Source organism: Hydra viridissima, unplaced genomic scaffold (genome assembly GCF_058129835.1).
Source record: "Hydra viridissima isolate aposymbiotic clone 2 unplaced genomic scaffold, HvirCarnegie_v1 scaffold_1, whole genome shotgun sequence".
NCBI lineage: Eukaryota > Metazoa > Cnidaria > Hydrozoa > Anthoathecata > Hydridae > Hydra > Hydra viridissima.
The window spans coordinates 33,706,564-33,724,807 of NW_028324300.1; the positions used below are offsets into that span (position 1 = coordinate 33,706,564).

Genomic DNA, 18,244 nt, shown 5'->3' on the forward strand with positions numbered 1-18,244 from the left:
TTTTAAAAAGAAAATTAAAAGCTGAGTAAATGAATTGTTTTATTTAATAAGCTTGAATTCGTATTAATTTTTTTTAACAACACGCGAATTACGCAAGAGTGTTTTCAACAATATTTGCATGAATCGCACATTGATATGGTTACGGTGCTTTTACAAAATTGTAAACATAACTTTTTCTGATTAATTAACTATATATATATATATATATATGGGGAAAGCATCTGGGGGTCCAGAAAAAAAGGGTTTAGAAAATTATGCTGGAAGAAGAAAAGACAGATTTTGCGAGAAAGAAAAAATGAATTTTGGGTACGAATTTTATATAAGTAAAAAGTGAATTTTGGATGTAAATTTTAAGAGAGAGAGAGAGAGAATAGTTTAGTTAGACGTTTTTTGAATGAAGAGATATTTATTTAATGCTGTAAAAGACGACAGAAACCAGCAGTAAGTATAAATACCTTGATTTTTTTTGTCAGAAAAAACCAGCTTTTTGAGGACGCAGAATGAGGAACAGTTTCAACAAAGGATGCAACTGGAGTTTCTGAAGAAAAGCGATTCTTTTTATATCTTCTCTTGAGGCTTTTTTTAATTATTAAAGTTAACTCTTTTGTTGACTATTTCCTTTTTGATTCCCTCCATATCGTTGTATTTTTAAAAGATAAAAGAAATGCTAATTTATCAAGACAAGCGATTCGCTGAAGCACAAAATAACAAGCAAATTGTTTCAATATTATGCATGCACTAAAACTAAATTAATAAACAAGAAGTCGTTGCAGAGTACAAGCTTCCACTTTATGCAATTGGTAAGCATTTTTTCATGGCTTTTTTTTGGACGTTTTTTTGTTAAATCACGTAGTAACGAAATAAACCATTACTAAGAAAAAAAAAAGAAAAAATGTTGATATTAATTTATTTTAAACAAATTTTTGATGATTACGGCACTTTCTTTTTTTATGTAAAATCAGCCAGAAGTTTGAAATTTAAAGTCATTTTTTATAAAATGATTTTTTCAAATTTTTATTGTTGCAATACAACCTCATAATATTTGTTTCTTTTTATTTGACGTTTTAAAAACAAATGTAGCACCGGCTAACTACTCATAGTGCGAGATATTCAAAGACGGATGCACCTGCACTACTACATGATAAAAGATAAAACAGTCACACAAAGTTTGAATTTGGTTTCGTAATAACAACTAACACTAAAATCATTTAAATTGATTTAATCAAATTAATTCAGTTTTAAGCATCGTGACAGTATTTCAGCTATTTTATGATATTTACTAACAAGTTGAGACTAGAGGCAAATGTTTAAATAGACCAAAAGATAACTGGCAAAACCCGCTCAGAGAACCATGACTTAGAGGTCGAAGTTTTAAAAAAAATTTCAAAACACTTAATATTTGTATTTAGGTCCTTAAAAAAACAAAGTGGCAATGTATTTTTTGTCACCCATAGTTGTCTTATTACCCGGGACTGTCCGAGTCTACCGCCATTCTCCACCTGTTTTTATCACAAAAAATAAACGTCATCTCTCAGCAAATATAATTTTAACTTTGCTTAAAAGTAAGCGTTCGGGTAAATTTTTTTAAATAAATTTTTTCAAACGTTTTTCAATCCCATATTAGATTAGAATAAGCTGGACTAATGCCATTTTATTTTCTTAAGTAAATAATAAAATCCATCTCTACTCATTTCATGACTATAGATGACCACTAACCGACAACCTTTAAATAAATATAGTATTAAGCATAAAAATAAATTTTATTAATTTAATCATTTGCTCAAAATAAATATTAAAAATATTGTTAAATAAATGAATTTATTTAACTTCCAAACATAAATAACTGTTAAGTAAAGAAATTTAACTCTTATGTTGAAAATTCCAACAACAAACTTTGGATTTAATTTTTTTTATTTAGAGACCAAAAGCAAAAAGGAACAGCTCCAGGAGTATAAATAAAATAAGCTATTTTACTTATGTATTGACTAAGATTATAGAAATATCTAAATTTCATATCAGACCAATGTAAAAACCATAAAATCTATGAAATCACAAGAAAAACCATTTTAAACTCTCTGGAGTTTAGGCACATATTTATATATAAAACAAGTTTTAAAACATAAATAATAAAAGACACTATATAAAACAAAATTCACATTTCAGGCTCATTTAACAATCCTTTGGACTCCTCTTTATTGTTCTGATTTTGCCCTGTAAGAAATGAGCTCAAGCTATGCAGAGAAGAAGCTGCACTCATCATTCCTTTATTAAAAAACAATTGGGATTTTGGTCGTGAAAATTCTGTTAAAGAGCTTTCTTTTAACAAAAGTTTAGAAGGTGATTTGATAGGGCTTTCATCTTTGAGCTTTTCAAATTTCATTTGTGAAACACTAGTAGTCACTGGGAATGTGCCAAAGTCCAAATGATCAATACTTGTGTGAGAAAATGACCTTTGCAAAGGAATACCCTCTTTTAAACTAACATAATCAGTGGTATCAAAACATGGCAGGGAAAACTTGCGTTGATGACGAGGTTGCTCTTCAAACATTACCACACTACGAACAATGCTTTCAGAAGTGCCATCTGAGCGCTTAATATCTTGCATAAAGTTACGCAAGACAGTTTTATCAGCAGTTTTACGAAAACTTTGCTGACTATTTAAACTCGGATAGAACAAAATTATGATCACTTTCTTCCAGTAAAGAATAAATAATGAACAGAAAGAAGCAACCAAATTAATGGAAAGAAATGCAACTTGCCTTTCATGAGGCTCAAGACTAATATAGAGTGGTAAGTAACTCAGCCATAAAATACAGAGAGTAAACATTGCATAAGCAATATGTTGAGCTTCATTAAAATTTTCAGGAAGTTTGCGAGCTCGAAATGCCATATAACCATTTATAATAACAAGCAAAAAAATATACATAGACATTCCCCAAAACACTTCATGGTCACACACACGAAAAAAAAGATTAACTTTAGAAGAAGTAACAATAGTTACTTTTGCTGGAAAGTAAATATACCAAATAAACACAGCTATAGTTTGCAATAATACCAGTAAAAATGAAAATGCAATCTGATACTTGTTTTCTAAAAATCTTGATACTTTGGTAAATCTTCCATTAAAAACACGAAGCAATCGGTATGTTTTGATGAAAACTAATGCAACAACAGTGGTAAAGAAAAATCCAAACAACATTGTTCTGATCATGCATAACTTAGAAATAGGTTCCATATAATATAAAAAAGACAAACAAAACAATCCCAAAATGGATAGCAATTGAATTGCAGACATTTCCCTGTTAGAAGATTTTACAAGAGGAGTGTTCCAATAAATAATAAATAAAGCCAACACAAATACTGAACAAAATACACCAACAGCTGATCCAATCGCAATAAACAAACCTTCAGATTTATTCATTCGCAATCGTTTTTCCAGAAGGCTGTTACAACGTGTACGATTTTCATTAATAACAGTTGTTGCAGAGCACTTAGTACATTCGTATTGATTAACAGCATTTGAAACAGTGTTCAGTGGACATAATACACATATCCAGCAACATTTTGATGTAGTAGAATTGACTCTGTATGTACCAGGTGGGCAATTAGAGGCACAAACAGCATTTGGGATATTATTATAAGGCCAATTAATCAAACTTTCATCTATATTTATTACCATTAAATTTTTATTTACAGCTTTCCAACTGCCAAAATTCTTAAAGGAACTTTTAAAAACTTTGGAATATTCATACACTGGTGATACAACTTCGCCTGAACTGTCAAATTTCATAGAAAAATTGCTTGTTGGAATTGTAAAGTTTGCTTTAATAATATCCATGTATAAATCTTTATAATTTATTTTTTGAGGATCTGCTGAACATTCAGTACTACTACAATTTAAATATTCATGTAAACCATAAGCTAATGCATACACTGCAGCAACAACTTGTGCTTGCTTTTTATTAGGCAAGAGTTTAGCAAAACTGATAATTTCAGGGCAGTCAACAGAGTATGTACTTAAAAACTCACGATACCATGGATTTTTACAGTTGATATCACTTGGTATCTCTGCATTCCATATATCTTCCTCAAGATTATCTATACTTTGGTGCTGAAGACGTAGACAAAGTATGTTGTGCGATAATTGACTGATATTTAACTGAATAATTTCAGTACTTGAAGCCCATTGTTCTGTACCTAATGAAATTTTATTATACAGACTTAAGTAAGAAAATATTCTTCCAGATATACTTTCAATCTAAACAGCATATACAAGTTTTTGAATTTAAACTTAATTAATTACAATATATCAATTAGCATACCCATAGGTAAAAATGCACACAATTTAAGAAGAACAAATTGAAATTGTTTAAATATAAGGGTAGCTAGAAGTAGTAAGGGGGAGAGAACATGCCATCCAGTGAATAATTATGCCTTCTTCTCCACAGTAACTTTTGGGCACATTAACTTGTAATTTTTGTCAGGAAAAGTTTATTGAATGCTTCAAAAAAACACAAATCATCAAAAAAATTGACAAATCTGAATTTAGAAACCACTTAATCTTTAATAATTATTTTTTCCTGTTTGATCTTTTAAAAATAAATGTAGTTCAAAAGTATTGCTAGTATTTTTACCCTCCAACCCATAAGAGCTTTTTACCCTCCAACCTATAAAACTTTTCAACAGCCCTGTACTTATTATTTATAGATACAGTAAAGAAATTCTCTTAACTAAAAAAAAGGTTTTTAACTTACCTATCCAGGTAATATTGTGCAAACCATGCTCTAAAGTTTTTCTAATGATTTTCGCAGCATCATCAACACTACACCATAAAATTACAACCTTTGAGTGCTTTTTTATCAGTTCTAATATTTCACTGAGCTCAGACTGTCCAATGTCTTCATTAAAACTTTTGTCAACTGAAAAACATACATTTTTTTCTTTAGCAACTTTTCTTATTTCCTGTTGCCCAAAGTAACCATAATCGTCATTAGAGGCAAACAATGATACAAACTTCCATTCAAAATGTACCAACAAATCAACCATCGCCTTTGCTTGATATGCATCTGTTGGAGCAGTCCGTAAGAAATTACGGTATATAGAACGTTCTGATAATTCAGTGCTTGTTGCTGAATATGACACTTGTGGAATAAAGTCAGCAAGTAAAATTGTACTCACAGCAGAACTTAAAGAACTTGATGCAGGACCTACCACTCCAAGTAGTTTTGAATGTTTGGACTGGTCTAACAAAAAATCTAATGCATGTGATGATGCACATGATACTTTATTACTTGAGTCTCTGATATCATAGCCTGAGTAGATAAAAAGAAAATTCTCACTTAAAAACTAATAAAATAGATTCAACATTCATCAAAGACTTTAAAACTTATGGATATTTTGTTTATACCAACCTAACTGAATACTTGGCAAAATTAGGCTGTTTTTGTTAATTTCTTGTATAGTATGTACAATAGCTGATGCCCATAAAATTGCTGGGTCGTTGAGAATATGTTGATTGTCTTTACTTCTATGAGCAGGAATAATACCTCCAATAAAGTAGGTAGAATTTTCAAGATCAAAAAATTTAACATAACTACATTCTATATCATCTTCAATAAAGAAGCAGGCATCATGTCTAACATGCACCAGGAAATGATAAAGTACAGTCAGAAAACACTTCCAATAAGTTTGCATTTGAATTTACTTTTAGCTATAAAGTACATGTAATATATACTAATATTAGGAATAAACTTATCATTCATAAAAATTGTCTATGTTGAAATTTATGGAAAGAAGATTCAGAATTAGCATATAGGGATTGGCACCAGAAGCGCCAGACAACAAAAATTAACCAATAAAATATTTTCAAATTAGTTTTCTTAAGTAAACTTTATTAAATAAAACTTTGTAGAATAGGTTATTTTTGATTCTCGCGTGTGTAACCACCATTAATTGCCCTTAAATAAAATTGACGACATTAACCACCACACACAACCGTCAGCCACCAACACATCGCACCACGCATGTCATTAATTCGGCGTCACCTTTACACACACAAAAAAATGTAGTTTGATTTTTTTTTCCGCCAGCCAAACACAGGCTTGTCTGTCAGAATGATGTTTTATACAAAATGAAGCTTTATACAAAGTAAAGTTTTAAAGTAAATAAAGTATTTTAAATAAAGTAAACAAATTTTTTTAAAAACTAAACTAAATTTTATACAAAATAAAGTTTTAAATAAAGTAAAGTACAAAATAAAGTTGCTTACCAGACTGGCACACGACTCCAAAGCGACATCGAAATTGTCGCTTTGGAGTCGTGTGCCAGTCGTTTTGTGGTCGGATGTCGGTTAACCTCAGATTACATTAGCAAAAATTCAGTAATCTTAGGCTGTTTTAATGAGCACAGACCGTTACTTGTTCGTCTGCTCGGCGGCTAAAGAAACGAGAAACATAGTTAACAATTATTGATTTTGTCGTTAACAAGACACGGTGCGTTGGAACATGCTCTAAGACCTTGCAACACATCCCCAGAAAGTTTTTTTTTTGATTACCATCAGAAAACATTTCCTCATTCAAAAAATGTTTACGATGACTTTTTTCGTGGAGACCTGAGGAGAAATCACATATTTTAGGGGAGTGCCCAGGGATTTTGTTGTTCAAGATAGCTAACTAAGAGGCATGGGGCATACTCAAATTTCTATTATGTTGATACTGGTGTAGAATGAGGATGAATTGCAAAAAATTAGGGTATTTGGAGCTAAACCAACCCCGCCCCGACCCCTAACTGCCCCCTTCCTAGAACTATGTCTCCTTTAGTCATAACTTTTTTTTGCTCTATAATAAACTAGATCAAAGTTTATCGACAGATTTCAAATTTCATCAAAAAATCGTTTAAGATTTAAAACCATGCAAAGCTTAAAATGACCTCCAATTACCCCCTGAAATAACTTTAAATGGTCTTAATTTTTAAACGAAAAATTTTTTTTTGATGCAATTTGAAATCTGTCGATGAATTTTGATCTAGTTTAATATAAAACAAGCAAAAAACTGAAAAGGGTTTTTAGGAACCATATCCTAGGGGAGTGCTATTAGTGGTCGAGTAGGGTTTGCTACAATCAATTATTACAGTAAAAAAAAATTCTGTTCTTTATGGTTAGATTATGATTGATATTTTACATTTCAAAATCATACTAAACGTTTGTTCATAGGAGGTTTAATATTTTACTGTTTACAAACTACATTCCTGCAAACAGAAAGCTGCTTTAAAAGTGCTTATAGTTGTAAGCAACAAGTGCGTTTTTTAGCACCTTCATATAGTTTGGGCTGTGTCTCCAACTTTTCTCATTCGCCAAAACTGATTGAAATCCTGATGAATGGATTTGAGAGCTTGTTCGGTGCAGTAACTTAAGTCTATAGAATACAAAAAGTACAAAAGAAATGCAAGTTTATTTAATAAATATTCGTCATAGTTTATGCAAATTTTAGTATTCAACTGTTGAAATAGAGTATTTAATTACTAATATTATGAATTGTTTTTTATCAAATTTAAAGTTCATTTATCATACTTAAGACTTCACCTTTCATGTCGATGAATTCGATTATATGTTGCTTAACCTCAAGTTCTAGTATTTTTTTTTTTTTTTTTGTCGCCTGTGAATAAATGGGGATTAACAACATTTGTGTACTTTTTTGCTTTTTTTAAATCTGCACCATCAGCCATCCATTGGTCGTACAATCTACACAAAGATTATAGAGTATAATGATCAGCTTTATGAAAGTCAGGAGACGATGTCATGCAAATACGGACAGGGGTGCATTGATGTTACAGTTTGTTTTCCAACCATTTGAAGAAAAACCTTTAGATCTTCAGATACTGTGTAATCTAAGGATGATATGCTCAGCTTATCCAAAATTAACCGCAAACTATGATATTTTTGGTTCAATGAAGGCAAAATGGCTAATATACAAGGATTGTGGACACTTGAATCTTTAAAATATTTGCACGCATATCCGTCACACTTGCTCAATTTCTCTGGAATTTTATTGGTTTTTAACTCTGGTTTTAGGTTGATTGACAGTGTAACTTTAAGGAATCCCTGCCCTTCTTCTGTGATGAAGTACCATTGCTACAAGCTCTTTAATGTCATTGCAATACACAATAGGAGTATCTTTTTCTACCAACTATACATCCATAAAAAATCAAAATTATAAAAATTGCAATCTAGTTATCAAAAAATATTTTTTTGGTAATAGTTTACTTACCTCTTTGCTTTCATTTAATTCTAATAGCAATGGGACTTTATCACCATTGAATAATTATCCAATCATTTCGATGTTCTCAACCAGTTTTAATAATTAAAACCAGATTCCATACTTTTCCGTCCTGCCTCACTTCTCAGAAATTGTGCTACTTTCAATCATGTTGCAATCAAAATGAAGTTATTAAAAAAATTCGCTTTAAAATCATAATAAAATTATTTTTAAAACCATTTTTAAGCAACAAAAACTTACATGGCATGTAGTTTTAATTGACGTTTGTTCAATTTATCTAAAGCAAAGAAAGGTTTTTTACCCTCAGTCTTTCCGAAAGAGACAGTGAGTTGCTTTGGACCAAAAGTTTTCAAAGCTAAGGTGTTCCCTGAATGATTTGTGCTTAAATCTTTGATAGAACTGGACAAAACTTTTCCTTGCGTTTGGGGATGTTGACTTTGCAATGGGAATACAATTCTTTTGTCTTTCTAATTTCGTACAGGGATGTGGAATTCGTTTTCCCACTTGGGGATAGGAATCTTGACAAATTAGTCTTTCTGCAAGTTTATTTAAAACATCTTCAGCGCCTTGATAAACAAGTTTTCCCGACACACATTTAACCATAGGAGCCAATATTTTTTCCATTTTTGATTTGCGCCCATTTTTACAAATAAAACATTCACATTTTTTTTACCTCTGATAACTCTGGTGTTCAGGTCTAAATTTTATAGCATATGTATAGCAACAATAGTCACTAAAATAACGTAGCTAAATTTTAACTAAAGTAATATAAACATCAATATAGTTATAATTACCTTAATTACACGGCCGCATAGTGAAGTAAGGATCAGTCCCTGCAAGCTTTTTTCTACATTTCGAGCAAAGCATGGTAGGAAGGTTAGGGTTATCCGCTGAATAATCTTTCGAGAACATAGTTTTGATAAGGTTTGAGTAGTCTTCTTTCTTTTTATTAAAATTTAAATAAGTTGTTTCAGCAATATTTATTGGTCTTAAGTCCTTGCCTTTCCTGAAGCAGCAAATACAAAACCTTCTTAACAAAATCACCATGTTCTTTTGCATGTTTAGAAATTTTAAATGAATGCTTCAAATAAAAACTTCTGATATGGATTGATAATATTGGCATAATATATCGGTCATATCAATCAAATGTCAATATAATGGCCAAAAATATGCTTTCAGTTCGTACATCAACGCGTCTGAAGAGTTATTATGCAACTACTAACAATAAGCAACTACAAGCTTTTACTAATTGTTAATAATTAAAGGTTGCTTTACTTTGTTTTTACTTCAATAAAATGTAAAGAGAAAGTAATGAAAATTACATATCCGCTTGTAAATTTCAATGTTAAACATTTTTAAATACTTCAAAAGAAAAATTGATAAATCTATCACAAACATTTCTGAAAATCTAAATACAGGGGCATGGGCATGTTTTTGTGGTGTTCGAAACGATCCCCTGAATCCCCACTAGGGTATGGTTCCTAAAAACCCTTTTCAGTTTTTTACTTGTTTTATATTAAACTAGATTAAAATTCATCGACAGATTTTAAATTACATTATAAATTTTCGTTTAAAAATTTATAATGTGATTTAAATCAGGGGGTAATTAGAGGTCATTTTAAGCTTTGCATGGTTTTAAATCTTAAACGATTTTTTGATGAAATTTGAAATCTGTCGATAAACTTTGATCTAGTTTATTATAGAGCAAAAAAAAGTTATGACTAAAGGAGACATAGTTCTAGGAAGGGGGCAGTTAGGGGTCGGGGCGGGGTTGGTTTAGCTCCAAATACCCTAATTTTTTGCAATTCATCCTCATTCTACACCGGTATCAACATAGTAGAAATTTGAGTATGCCCCATGCCTCTTAGTTAGCTATCTTGAACAACAAAATCCCTGGGCACTCCCCTAAAATATGTGATTTCTCCTCAGGTCCCCATTAAAAAAAGTCATCGTAAACATTCTTTGAATGAGGAAATGTTTTCTGATGGTAATCAAAAAAAAACTTTCTGGGGATGTGTTGCAAGGTCTTAGAGCATGTTCCAACGCACCGTGAAGAACCGTAGATTTTGTTAATAAAAGATCTTTTAAAAGGTATTTTCAGAGTTGGTAATCGGCAGAAATCTTCTTACCTCCACTTTTCTTCCGCAACCATTGGGAGCCGTCATATAAATATTTTTTTGCCTTTTGTTCCGTCTTTTATCTCTCAACCGGCGGCTGCCAATCTAAAGGTGGTATTTTTGCCTCCCGGCGCTTGAAGAAAAGGAGACAATGGGCCTTGCAGGTTTGTCAATAGAGAAAAAAAAAGCAGGAATTTTTGAAGGACCATAAATTCTCTATCTCATAAACGATAAAAAAATTCGTTTAAACAATGGAAAAGTAAGCTTGGTTATCGTTTGCGTTGTAAAAAGATGACTTTTTAAAGAAGAGTGGTTCAAAGTCTTAAGAAAATGGATGATTGTTTCCAAGGACCTTTGGAAAAACATATGATGGCAGAGTATTGCTGAAGCATCAAATGAAATAACTTTACAAACGAAAGAGCTATAAATGAAAGTTTCTTCTCAATTCTCTGATTTTTATCATTGCAGTTTTTTAACTTTTATGTTATGTATTTTTTTAAAAACCAAGAGTCTATCATGTCATTATTTCGAAATGTTGCAGTTAGCAATTTTAATGCGAATTGAATATAGTTATTTAGCTACCAGCAGAGTAATAAATGGAGGAAATCTTCTCACCACCATTTTTCCTTTGCAGCGGTTGGCGCCCGCTTCAAAAATATTTTTTGGGGGCAAAACGTTCTGACTGCCAGTTTAATTGGCAACTACCCCTAAAATTTTTTTTAATGGCAAAATACTATAGGGGCCGCATAGGTTGAGGCAGAAGCCACCGGCGACCACCATCAGAAGATACTTGTAGGCAAGATGTTTTGGATGCTTCCTACCACCACAAAAACACAAAGGGCGAAGTTTTCATTAAAAAAAAAAATGGTTTGATTGTTTTTGAATTAACAAAAATTAATTACGTGCAAGTATGGAATTAACAAGCAATTTAAAAATTAATTAGGTGCAAGTATTGAATTAATAAGCAATTTAAAAATTAATTAGGTGCAAGTATTGAATTTTTAACATCAAAATAAAGAAAAAACAATTGAATTGAAAAAAAAGCAAAACTGCGTTATATAATTTTAATTGCAACATTTTAAGTATTCTAAAAAATTATGATTTTGTCAGAGTGGTTTTTTTCTAAAATTAACGAAATAGAAAATTCATATTTATAACAAAAACAAAGAATATTCATTATGATGCAATTAAATTCTGGAATATGTATATTATATATATATATGTATATATGGTTTACTATGTACAATATTCGTTATCTGTTGATGAATTCTTGTATTTGGAATAACATGTACTCTTGAACATTGGCCTCCTCCTTAAAGCAATGTATCAATTATTTATTGTTTATCAAACAACAAAAAATTTTTTATTTAATCTGATTTTCAAATCAGTTAGATTAGATAATAAAAAGATACAAAATTTTTCGAACAATTAAAAGATAGAAAACTTTTTTTAATTTGAGTTTTTGAGCTTAAATCAATAAAATATTTAAATTTCTTTTATTTAAAAGAAAAAAACGGAAGAAATACATAATATTCTATGATGATCTAAATTATTAATATTAAATTTATGAGTATTACTGAGCCTTTATTTATTCGCAGCGTGAAAATTTTTGATTTTTTTAATGTCAATTGAATAATTTTTTTTTTACGAACCATTTGATATCAAATATTGATTAAATGTCATTTACTGAATAATATTTCAACGCCTGAAAGTTGAGCCAAATATTTTTCTTATTCATTTCGTACATTTCGTAGGCTGTCGATCAAATTCGTCGTGCAAGTTGTCTTTGTAAGTTATAAAATGATGAATCTTAAATAGGTGATCTACTTCACGACTTCTCAAATAAGTTGTTGAAATCTTTATGACCAGCACTATTCCATGCAAAACGAGGATCCTATTGTTTCTAGAAGTTTAGATGTGCCCATTTATAATCTTTTCCAAGTTCATCACGATTCTCAACCATCATAAAAAGAAGTACAAGAAATAAGTCCTCAACCATCATAAAAAGAAGTCCGACATGGTCTGATCGTTGAAAAATCTTCATTTCGTAAAATATCGGCACAATCGCTTTTGCATATTCCTCAATAAATTTCTAGGTTACATCATTTAATCTTAATTTGCGGTTTTTTCGATTGGTTTCAATTTATATCATAAATTTTTTGAATATTTCTTATACCATATCATACGTATTACCCAATCTTGAGCAATATCTTTGCGCAGTCTCTTAAAACCAGAAATTAACTTAACAAAATATATTGGTACAGATTGTACTAATAATATTTTCCAATACATCTACCTTTCTCTCTCGTTTTGAACATGAAATCATTAAAATTAAACTGTTTAGCTTCTTCAAAAAACTCTTTACAAATGATCATTTGATTTCCTATTTCTTTAATTGCATCAGAAGCTTTGATCATGTTTTTACTTTGATCCGAACAAGTTGAGTAAACATCGTCTGCTCCATTCCCTACTTTTGCAATCAGAATAATCAGCTCATCAACTAATCAGCTGATCAGCTAAAACCGCTCCAAATTGCCGTGCGTGCTGAATAAGTATTCCCAAAGTTCGATCGTGCAAATTTCCATCAATAGATGAAACTTTTCACAATAGTGTACCAAACAGTTCCAGAAAAAAATATTCGTATTGAGACGAGACGCTAAGTCAAATGTAAATATGGCTATACATTTTCTATGTTCTTTTTAACAATAGCATAAATGTTATCAGCAGCTTTAAGAATAAATTCTTTTGCTTTCTGATGATTTTATGTCATACTAAATGCTTGAAGAGCCATTCTAATCAATTTATTCTTCCCCATGTAATCAGCGACTGTCTTAGGGCAAATTTCTCATCAGAACCAATTTTATGAATTCTCTTACTGTATGGTTAATATCAAAGTCACATTTTTTTTTACGTGAGCTGACACAACAGCATTTTCTTTACACTCTTTATGATTGTTCATTCAAATTATTTTCCTTTCCAAAATCCCAAGTTCTATGGAAATATCCTTTTATTTCGAATGCAATTTATTTTTGAAATAAGAAATATTTCCAGCAAGATTTAATTGATTTTGTTCTGTGAGCACTTTGCATTTTCATTACTTAATTTTAGTTAAAAAATATTCCTTAACACGTGCGTTTTGCATTTTTCCCTACATAAAGCTTGATTACTCTACACAAAGCTTGATTAAGATCATCTTAATCAAGTTCTCAAAAAAAAAAAAAAAATGGTAGCAAATAAAAAAACAATTACTAATTTACTCGAATCATAATGAGGACGAAATTCGACGCTTTTCAAAGAAAAGATTACTTTTACGTTTTAACTCCAGGAAGACTGCGTCTTACCGGTGTAGCATCAGATTTTTACTCCCGCGTTTTTCTTTTTTTTTTTTACTCTCATTGTGTAAAAACCCCATATAAAATTTTTAATCATTAAAAGATTTCTACTCCATGTAAAAATGTACTTTGCAACCACGTGTTTTGTCAATATTTTTAAACACATCTTCTGGGTAAACCTGGCGATAAGGTAAACAGTTTATATATTTGTAGTTGTTTATACTACTTTTATTTTATGCATAGTTAAATGCATTATTAATCACATGATGAAATACTTATAGAAAAAAGTTTTTTTAACAAAGTTTAAACAAAACTAGTTTAATTTCTTATACCCTTATGTGTAAATCAATTGACAGTTAAAATACCTGTAGTTAGCAATAAACACTCTTTTTTTTTCAGTGAGGAAAATGAAAGCTCTCCGTAACAGTTCGTGGCAGTCGAGGTTACGAATACTTTAAGAGTAATATCAATATTTAGGGATATTGATTCTTAGGTCTAATAATTGGTCTAATAAAATCCCAGCACTGTAGGCTTTTGTTTTCCTCTTCTATTTCAACAAAGTATTTATAAACAAAAGCTTTAAAATGGAGGTATTCAATAAACGTTCGTTATCAGTTGGATTAATGAGTGTTATCAGGGTAACAATAGACCAGTTTTTGTCGATTGGAACTGTACTCTCAGGCATCTTCACTGAGGAGATTCATAAGAAAACTAAAGCAAGAATTCGTTTTAGAAGATGCCTTCTTACAACTTTCTAGTTCATTCAAGTTTGTTTGATATTTCCATATAAGATTATAAACTTCTTTTACATTTGTCCTAATAATGAAAAGATTCTTAAATTTGCTGAAACCCTATTGAGATTCATAATGAGCTTATTTTTCTTCCATTCTAAGACGTTGAATCCATGTTTAACTTAAAAAATTCTTCAACCATTTATTGGAAAAGGTATTAACTGGAACGTTAAATAAGTTGAAGGAAGGAGCTAGTTTGTAAAAACAACACTAGAAAAGCTGTAATCTTATACCTTCTTAAAAAATATTTAATTCAATGTCAAGAAATAATTAAAAAAACAAGATAACATGGTTTTTTCAAGTATTTTCTTATTTGCTTCAAGACTGTGGTCTTGAACTAAAATCAAAAAAGTTACATTATTGTTATTCTTAAAAGAGCGGCGATGTATTGGGGATTGCTCTCACTTATTATATTATCAAAGAGGGGGAACTGGTTGCTGATAATTATTCTCTTGCTGAAAAAAATTGCTCAAAATGAAAGTGTTATTGACCACCGGACATGTAAAATCTGTAACCTCTATCATTCAACAATAGCTGCCATGAAAAAGCACAAACGGGTATATGTAAACAAAGGCAAGATCAATCAGAACGACGAGAGCAATACTACTTTTGTTTTGCCAGATAATGAGTAAACTAATAACCCTTCTGTAAACAATAAAAAATTATTTAGAAAAAATTATTATAGATTTTGATCTTCATGCGTACTTAAGAATCGTTATTAATGCTGTTTTGATAATTTGCTAAAAAGGTTCAAGTAAGATATTAAGACGCCGCACAGTGGGCCAGGTGGTAGACAAAACCTCAAAAAAAAATATTCGAAATACTTCCAACTACTCAGTATATTATGTATATAAGAGCATAATAAATGGTTTAAAACATTATTTGTAGTTTGGTAGTACATCATAAATGTACAATTATCAATTACAATTGAATATATTTAGAAATTCATTTATTAATTTTTTTAATAGATATATCACCTATAACTATGACAACGAATAACCTTTAAATTATTTAACATATGCGAAATTAATTGACACATTAATAAAATTTAATTTTATAGCTTTACGAAAAATGCCACAACAAATTCCAAGGTCTTGTATTAAACTCACAGTTTCATTTTGAAATATAAAGGTAAGATTCTTATTTATAATATTAAAATATTCTATTAAAAGTGACGCATATAGTTTAGAACCTGCTGGAACCGCTTATTAATGTTAAAATAAGTTAATACAATATATGTATAGCCTGTTGGTGGTGTTTAATTCTGCTCTTAGCTGCCCCTTTAAGTTTGGTAAACATTTAAAAAAAGATATTTTCGTAAAATGCTATTCGCGACAAACCTATTTTTTTGGTTTTAGGTAATAATAGGTGCTGTGCTTATTATACTGGCCTAATTAAATGTAGCTGAAATGAAAATAATGACCATATTTATGTTATATTTTTTTATAGTGGTTGCACTAATAACGTTAAAATCATTTTTTTGTAGTTGATATGAAGATTAGTGATGTCCATAAACGTATACGGCATGACCAACTAAAGCCTGGTGATAAATCATTTTCTATGTCTGTAGAAGCTATTCTAGTCTCTATGAATTTGGGTTCTACTGGATGTGCTGCGTTTTTAAAAGTATATCAAAAGAAATGGAAGGATGCAAACCGGGGAAATAAAAAGTTTGAAAGTAAAAATAAAAATTGGTTGGCTCAGGACTTTAAATCTACATACAGTAATAATATATCTGAGTCTGATAATTCTAGTCAATCACATAATATTGGTGGAAGACCAAGTTGCTCCTTTGAAGACGCATCTGACAAAACCAAAAGAAGAAGACTCAATGATGTTATAAATAATTTTACTACTGATGAGTTGCTCCACTCAGCAAGGCTTAAATTAAGGAATGAGTTTAATTATGAGGCTGCCAAGCAAGTTGCTGAGATATCAGAACCTTCTAGTCAATTTAAAAAGTATACACCTAATGAAGGTCTGGCATTAATTATAGATGGTGGCATGTCAAAATCAACCTACCAACTTATCAGAAATGGAGCTGAAGAACGTGATTGCCATATATATCCTTCATACAACAACATAAGATTGTCTAAAGCTAACTGCTATCCAGAGAACATCTTTGTTGATGATTATTCAGCACAAATACCACTACAAGAATTACTAAAACATACAGTAAAAAGACTCTGCGAGGTGCAAGCTCCTGTGATCAGCACAATGCTGGATTGTTTGACCCGGTTGACTTTGCGTTGCAAGGCCGGGTTTGATGGGGCTAATGGGCAAAGCGTGTACAAGCAAGTGAGTAGTGAGGAAGCTGGAGATCGTAACTTAAAAAAAGAAGAATCTCTGTTCATTACTTGCTTAGCACCACTAGAACTCAGTGGGTTCTGCAATGATAAAGAAGTACTATTATGGCGTAATGACAAGCCATCATCTACTGCTTATTGTCGTCCAATAAGATTTTCTTTTCAAAAAGAAAGCAAAGCTGTTGTCCTAGAAGAAGCAAAATATTTAGAATCTGAAATAGAAAAATGTAGTATTTTTAATGTTACTTTTAGTGGAAAAGAACTGGTTGTCAAAAGTATTATAGAACTGACCATGATTGATGGCAAAATTCAAACTATTCTGTCTGATGTGACTAATTCAACTCAATGTTGCTCTGTGTGTGGTGTGTCTCCAAAAATCATGAATAACTTAGAAATGGTGCTGAAATTGGACAATGCTAGTAACTTAGAACTGAAATATGGTCTTTCTAGCCTGCATTCCTGGATTAGGTTTTTTGAAATGGTATTACATATTGGATACAAGCTGGAAACTCAAAAGTGGCAGTCTAGAGCTATTGAAGATAAGGAAAATGTTAAGCAAGTGAAGAAACGTATCCAGACAGAATTTATGAATCAAATGGGACTGGTTGTGGATTTCCCAAAAAGTGGAGGATCTGGTAAGTGAAATTACATAAATACTTGTATATGAATCATCAGGTTAACTATCACATATATGCAATTTGTAGGTACCAGTAATGATGGAAACACCGCCCGACGAGCCTTTGCAGACTATCAATTAACTGCCAAAATTTTGAAAGTAGATGAAACTCTTTTATTTTATTTTTACATCATTCTAGTCACTTTATCATCTGGATTTGAAATTGATAATGTCAAGTTTAAAGAGTTTTGTATTACTGCTCTTAAACTTTACATATCTAAGTATTCCTGGTATTACATGTCACAATCAGTACACAAAATTTTAGTTCATGGTCATGCCATCATTGCTAGACAGTACTTGCCAATTGGACTGATGTCAGAGGAGGCACAAGAGGCCCGCAACAAGGATTTTAAAAAGTTTAGGAAAGATTTCAGTAGAAAGACTTCTAGAATAGACACAAACCGCGACCTGGTTAACAGACTACTTGTATCTAGTGATCCTGTCATAACATCATTAAGAAAAGGTCATAACAAAAATAGTAAGAGTTTTAAAAAAATCCCCAGTGAAGTTTTGGCTTTGCTGAGGGAATCAGCTCCACCTTCTTCTAGTTCTTTGTAGCTAAACACAATTTCTTGTTTGATTTTTTGAAAAGAAGGTTGATTTAAAAAAAAAATTTTTACTAAGCCTATTAATTGTAATTTTGTTATTAAAAACTAAAATATTCTTGATAAAAATAAATATTATTTCATGTATAATGATTATTTATATATCGAAATGGGTTTGGGGAGCAATTGGGTAATAATTAGGTT

The 18,244-nt window shown here is 30.9% G+C and overlaps 2 protein-coding genes across 6 annotated transcripts; one reads left to right on the top strand and one right to left on the bottom strand.

The window, feature by feature from the left end:
• Positions 1-115: 115 nt before the first annotated feature.
• On the top strand, positions 116-18,240 carry LOC149894657 (uncharacterized). Of its 5 annotated transcripts, XM_090092193.1 has the most exons (5): positions 116-306; positions 656-800; positions 15,574-15,644; positions 16,000-17,454; positions 17,524-18,240. In XM_090092193.1, exons 4-5 carry the CDS (start codon positions 16,005-16,007, stop codon positions 18,051-18,053), a joined length of 1,980 nt encoding a protein of 659 aa, XP_089948319.1. In that variant the 5' UTR covers positions 116-306; positions 656-800; positions 15,574-15,644; positions 16,000-16,004; the 3' UTR covers positions 18,054-18,240. The 5 variants fall into 5 exon arrangements, 3 of the variants coding, with proteins under 3 accessions (XP_089948319.1, XP_089948305.1, XP_089948312.1); XR_016453912.1 differs by lacking the exons at positions 15,574-15,644; positions 16,000-17,454; positions 17,524-18,240 and adding an exon at positions 1,081-6,131 and having other exon boundaries at positions 474-800; XM_090092179.1 differs by lacking the exons at positions 116-306; positions 656-800 and having other exon boundaries at positions 15,300-15,644; positions 17,524-18,239.
• LOC145192229 (metabotropic glutamate receptor 3-like) lies at positions 1,969-5,694 on the bottom strand. Its single transcript, XM_080069433.2, has 3 exons — positions 5,412-5,694; positions 4,755-5,312; positions 1,969-4,197 (listed from the first exon to the last, which is right to left on the bottom strand). The coding sequence occupies exons 1-3, from the start codon at positions 5,692-5,694 to the stop codon at positions 2,153-2,155; spliced, it is 2,886 nt and encodes a 961-aa protein (XP_079925559.2). The 3' UTR covers positions 1,969-2,152.
• Positions 18,241-18,244: the final 4 nt, after the last annotated feature.

Coding starts and splice junctions, on each gene's coding strand:
- LOC145192229 (XM_080069433.2), bottom strand. CDS start 5,694: ATGCAAACTTATTGGAAGTGTTTTCTGACTGTACTTTATCATTTCCTG. Junction 5,313..5,411: donor TTTGCCAAGTATTCAGTTAG/GTTGGTATAAAC, acceptor TTATCTACTCAG/GCTATGATATCAGAGACTCA. Junction 4,198..4,754: donor GCACAATATTACCTGGATAG/GTAAGTTAAAAA, acceptor AAATTTCATTAG/GTACAGAACAATGGGCTTCA.
- LOC149894657 (XM_090092193.1), top strand. CDS start 16,005: ATGAAGATTAGTGATGTCCATAAACGTATACGGCATGACCAACTAAAG. Junction 17,455..17,523: donor CCCAAAAAGTGGAGGATCTG/GTAAGTGAAATT, acceptor TGCAATTTGTAG/GTACCAGTAATGATGGAAAC.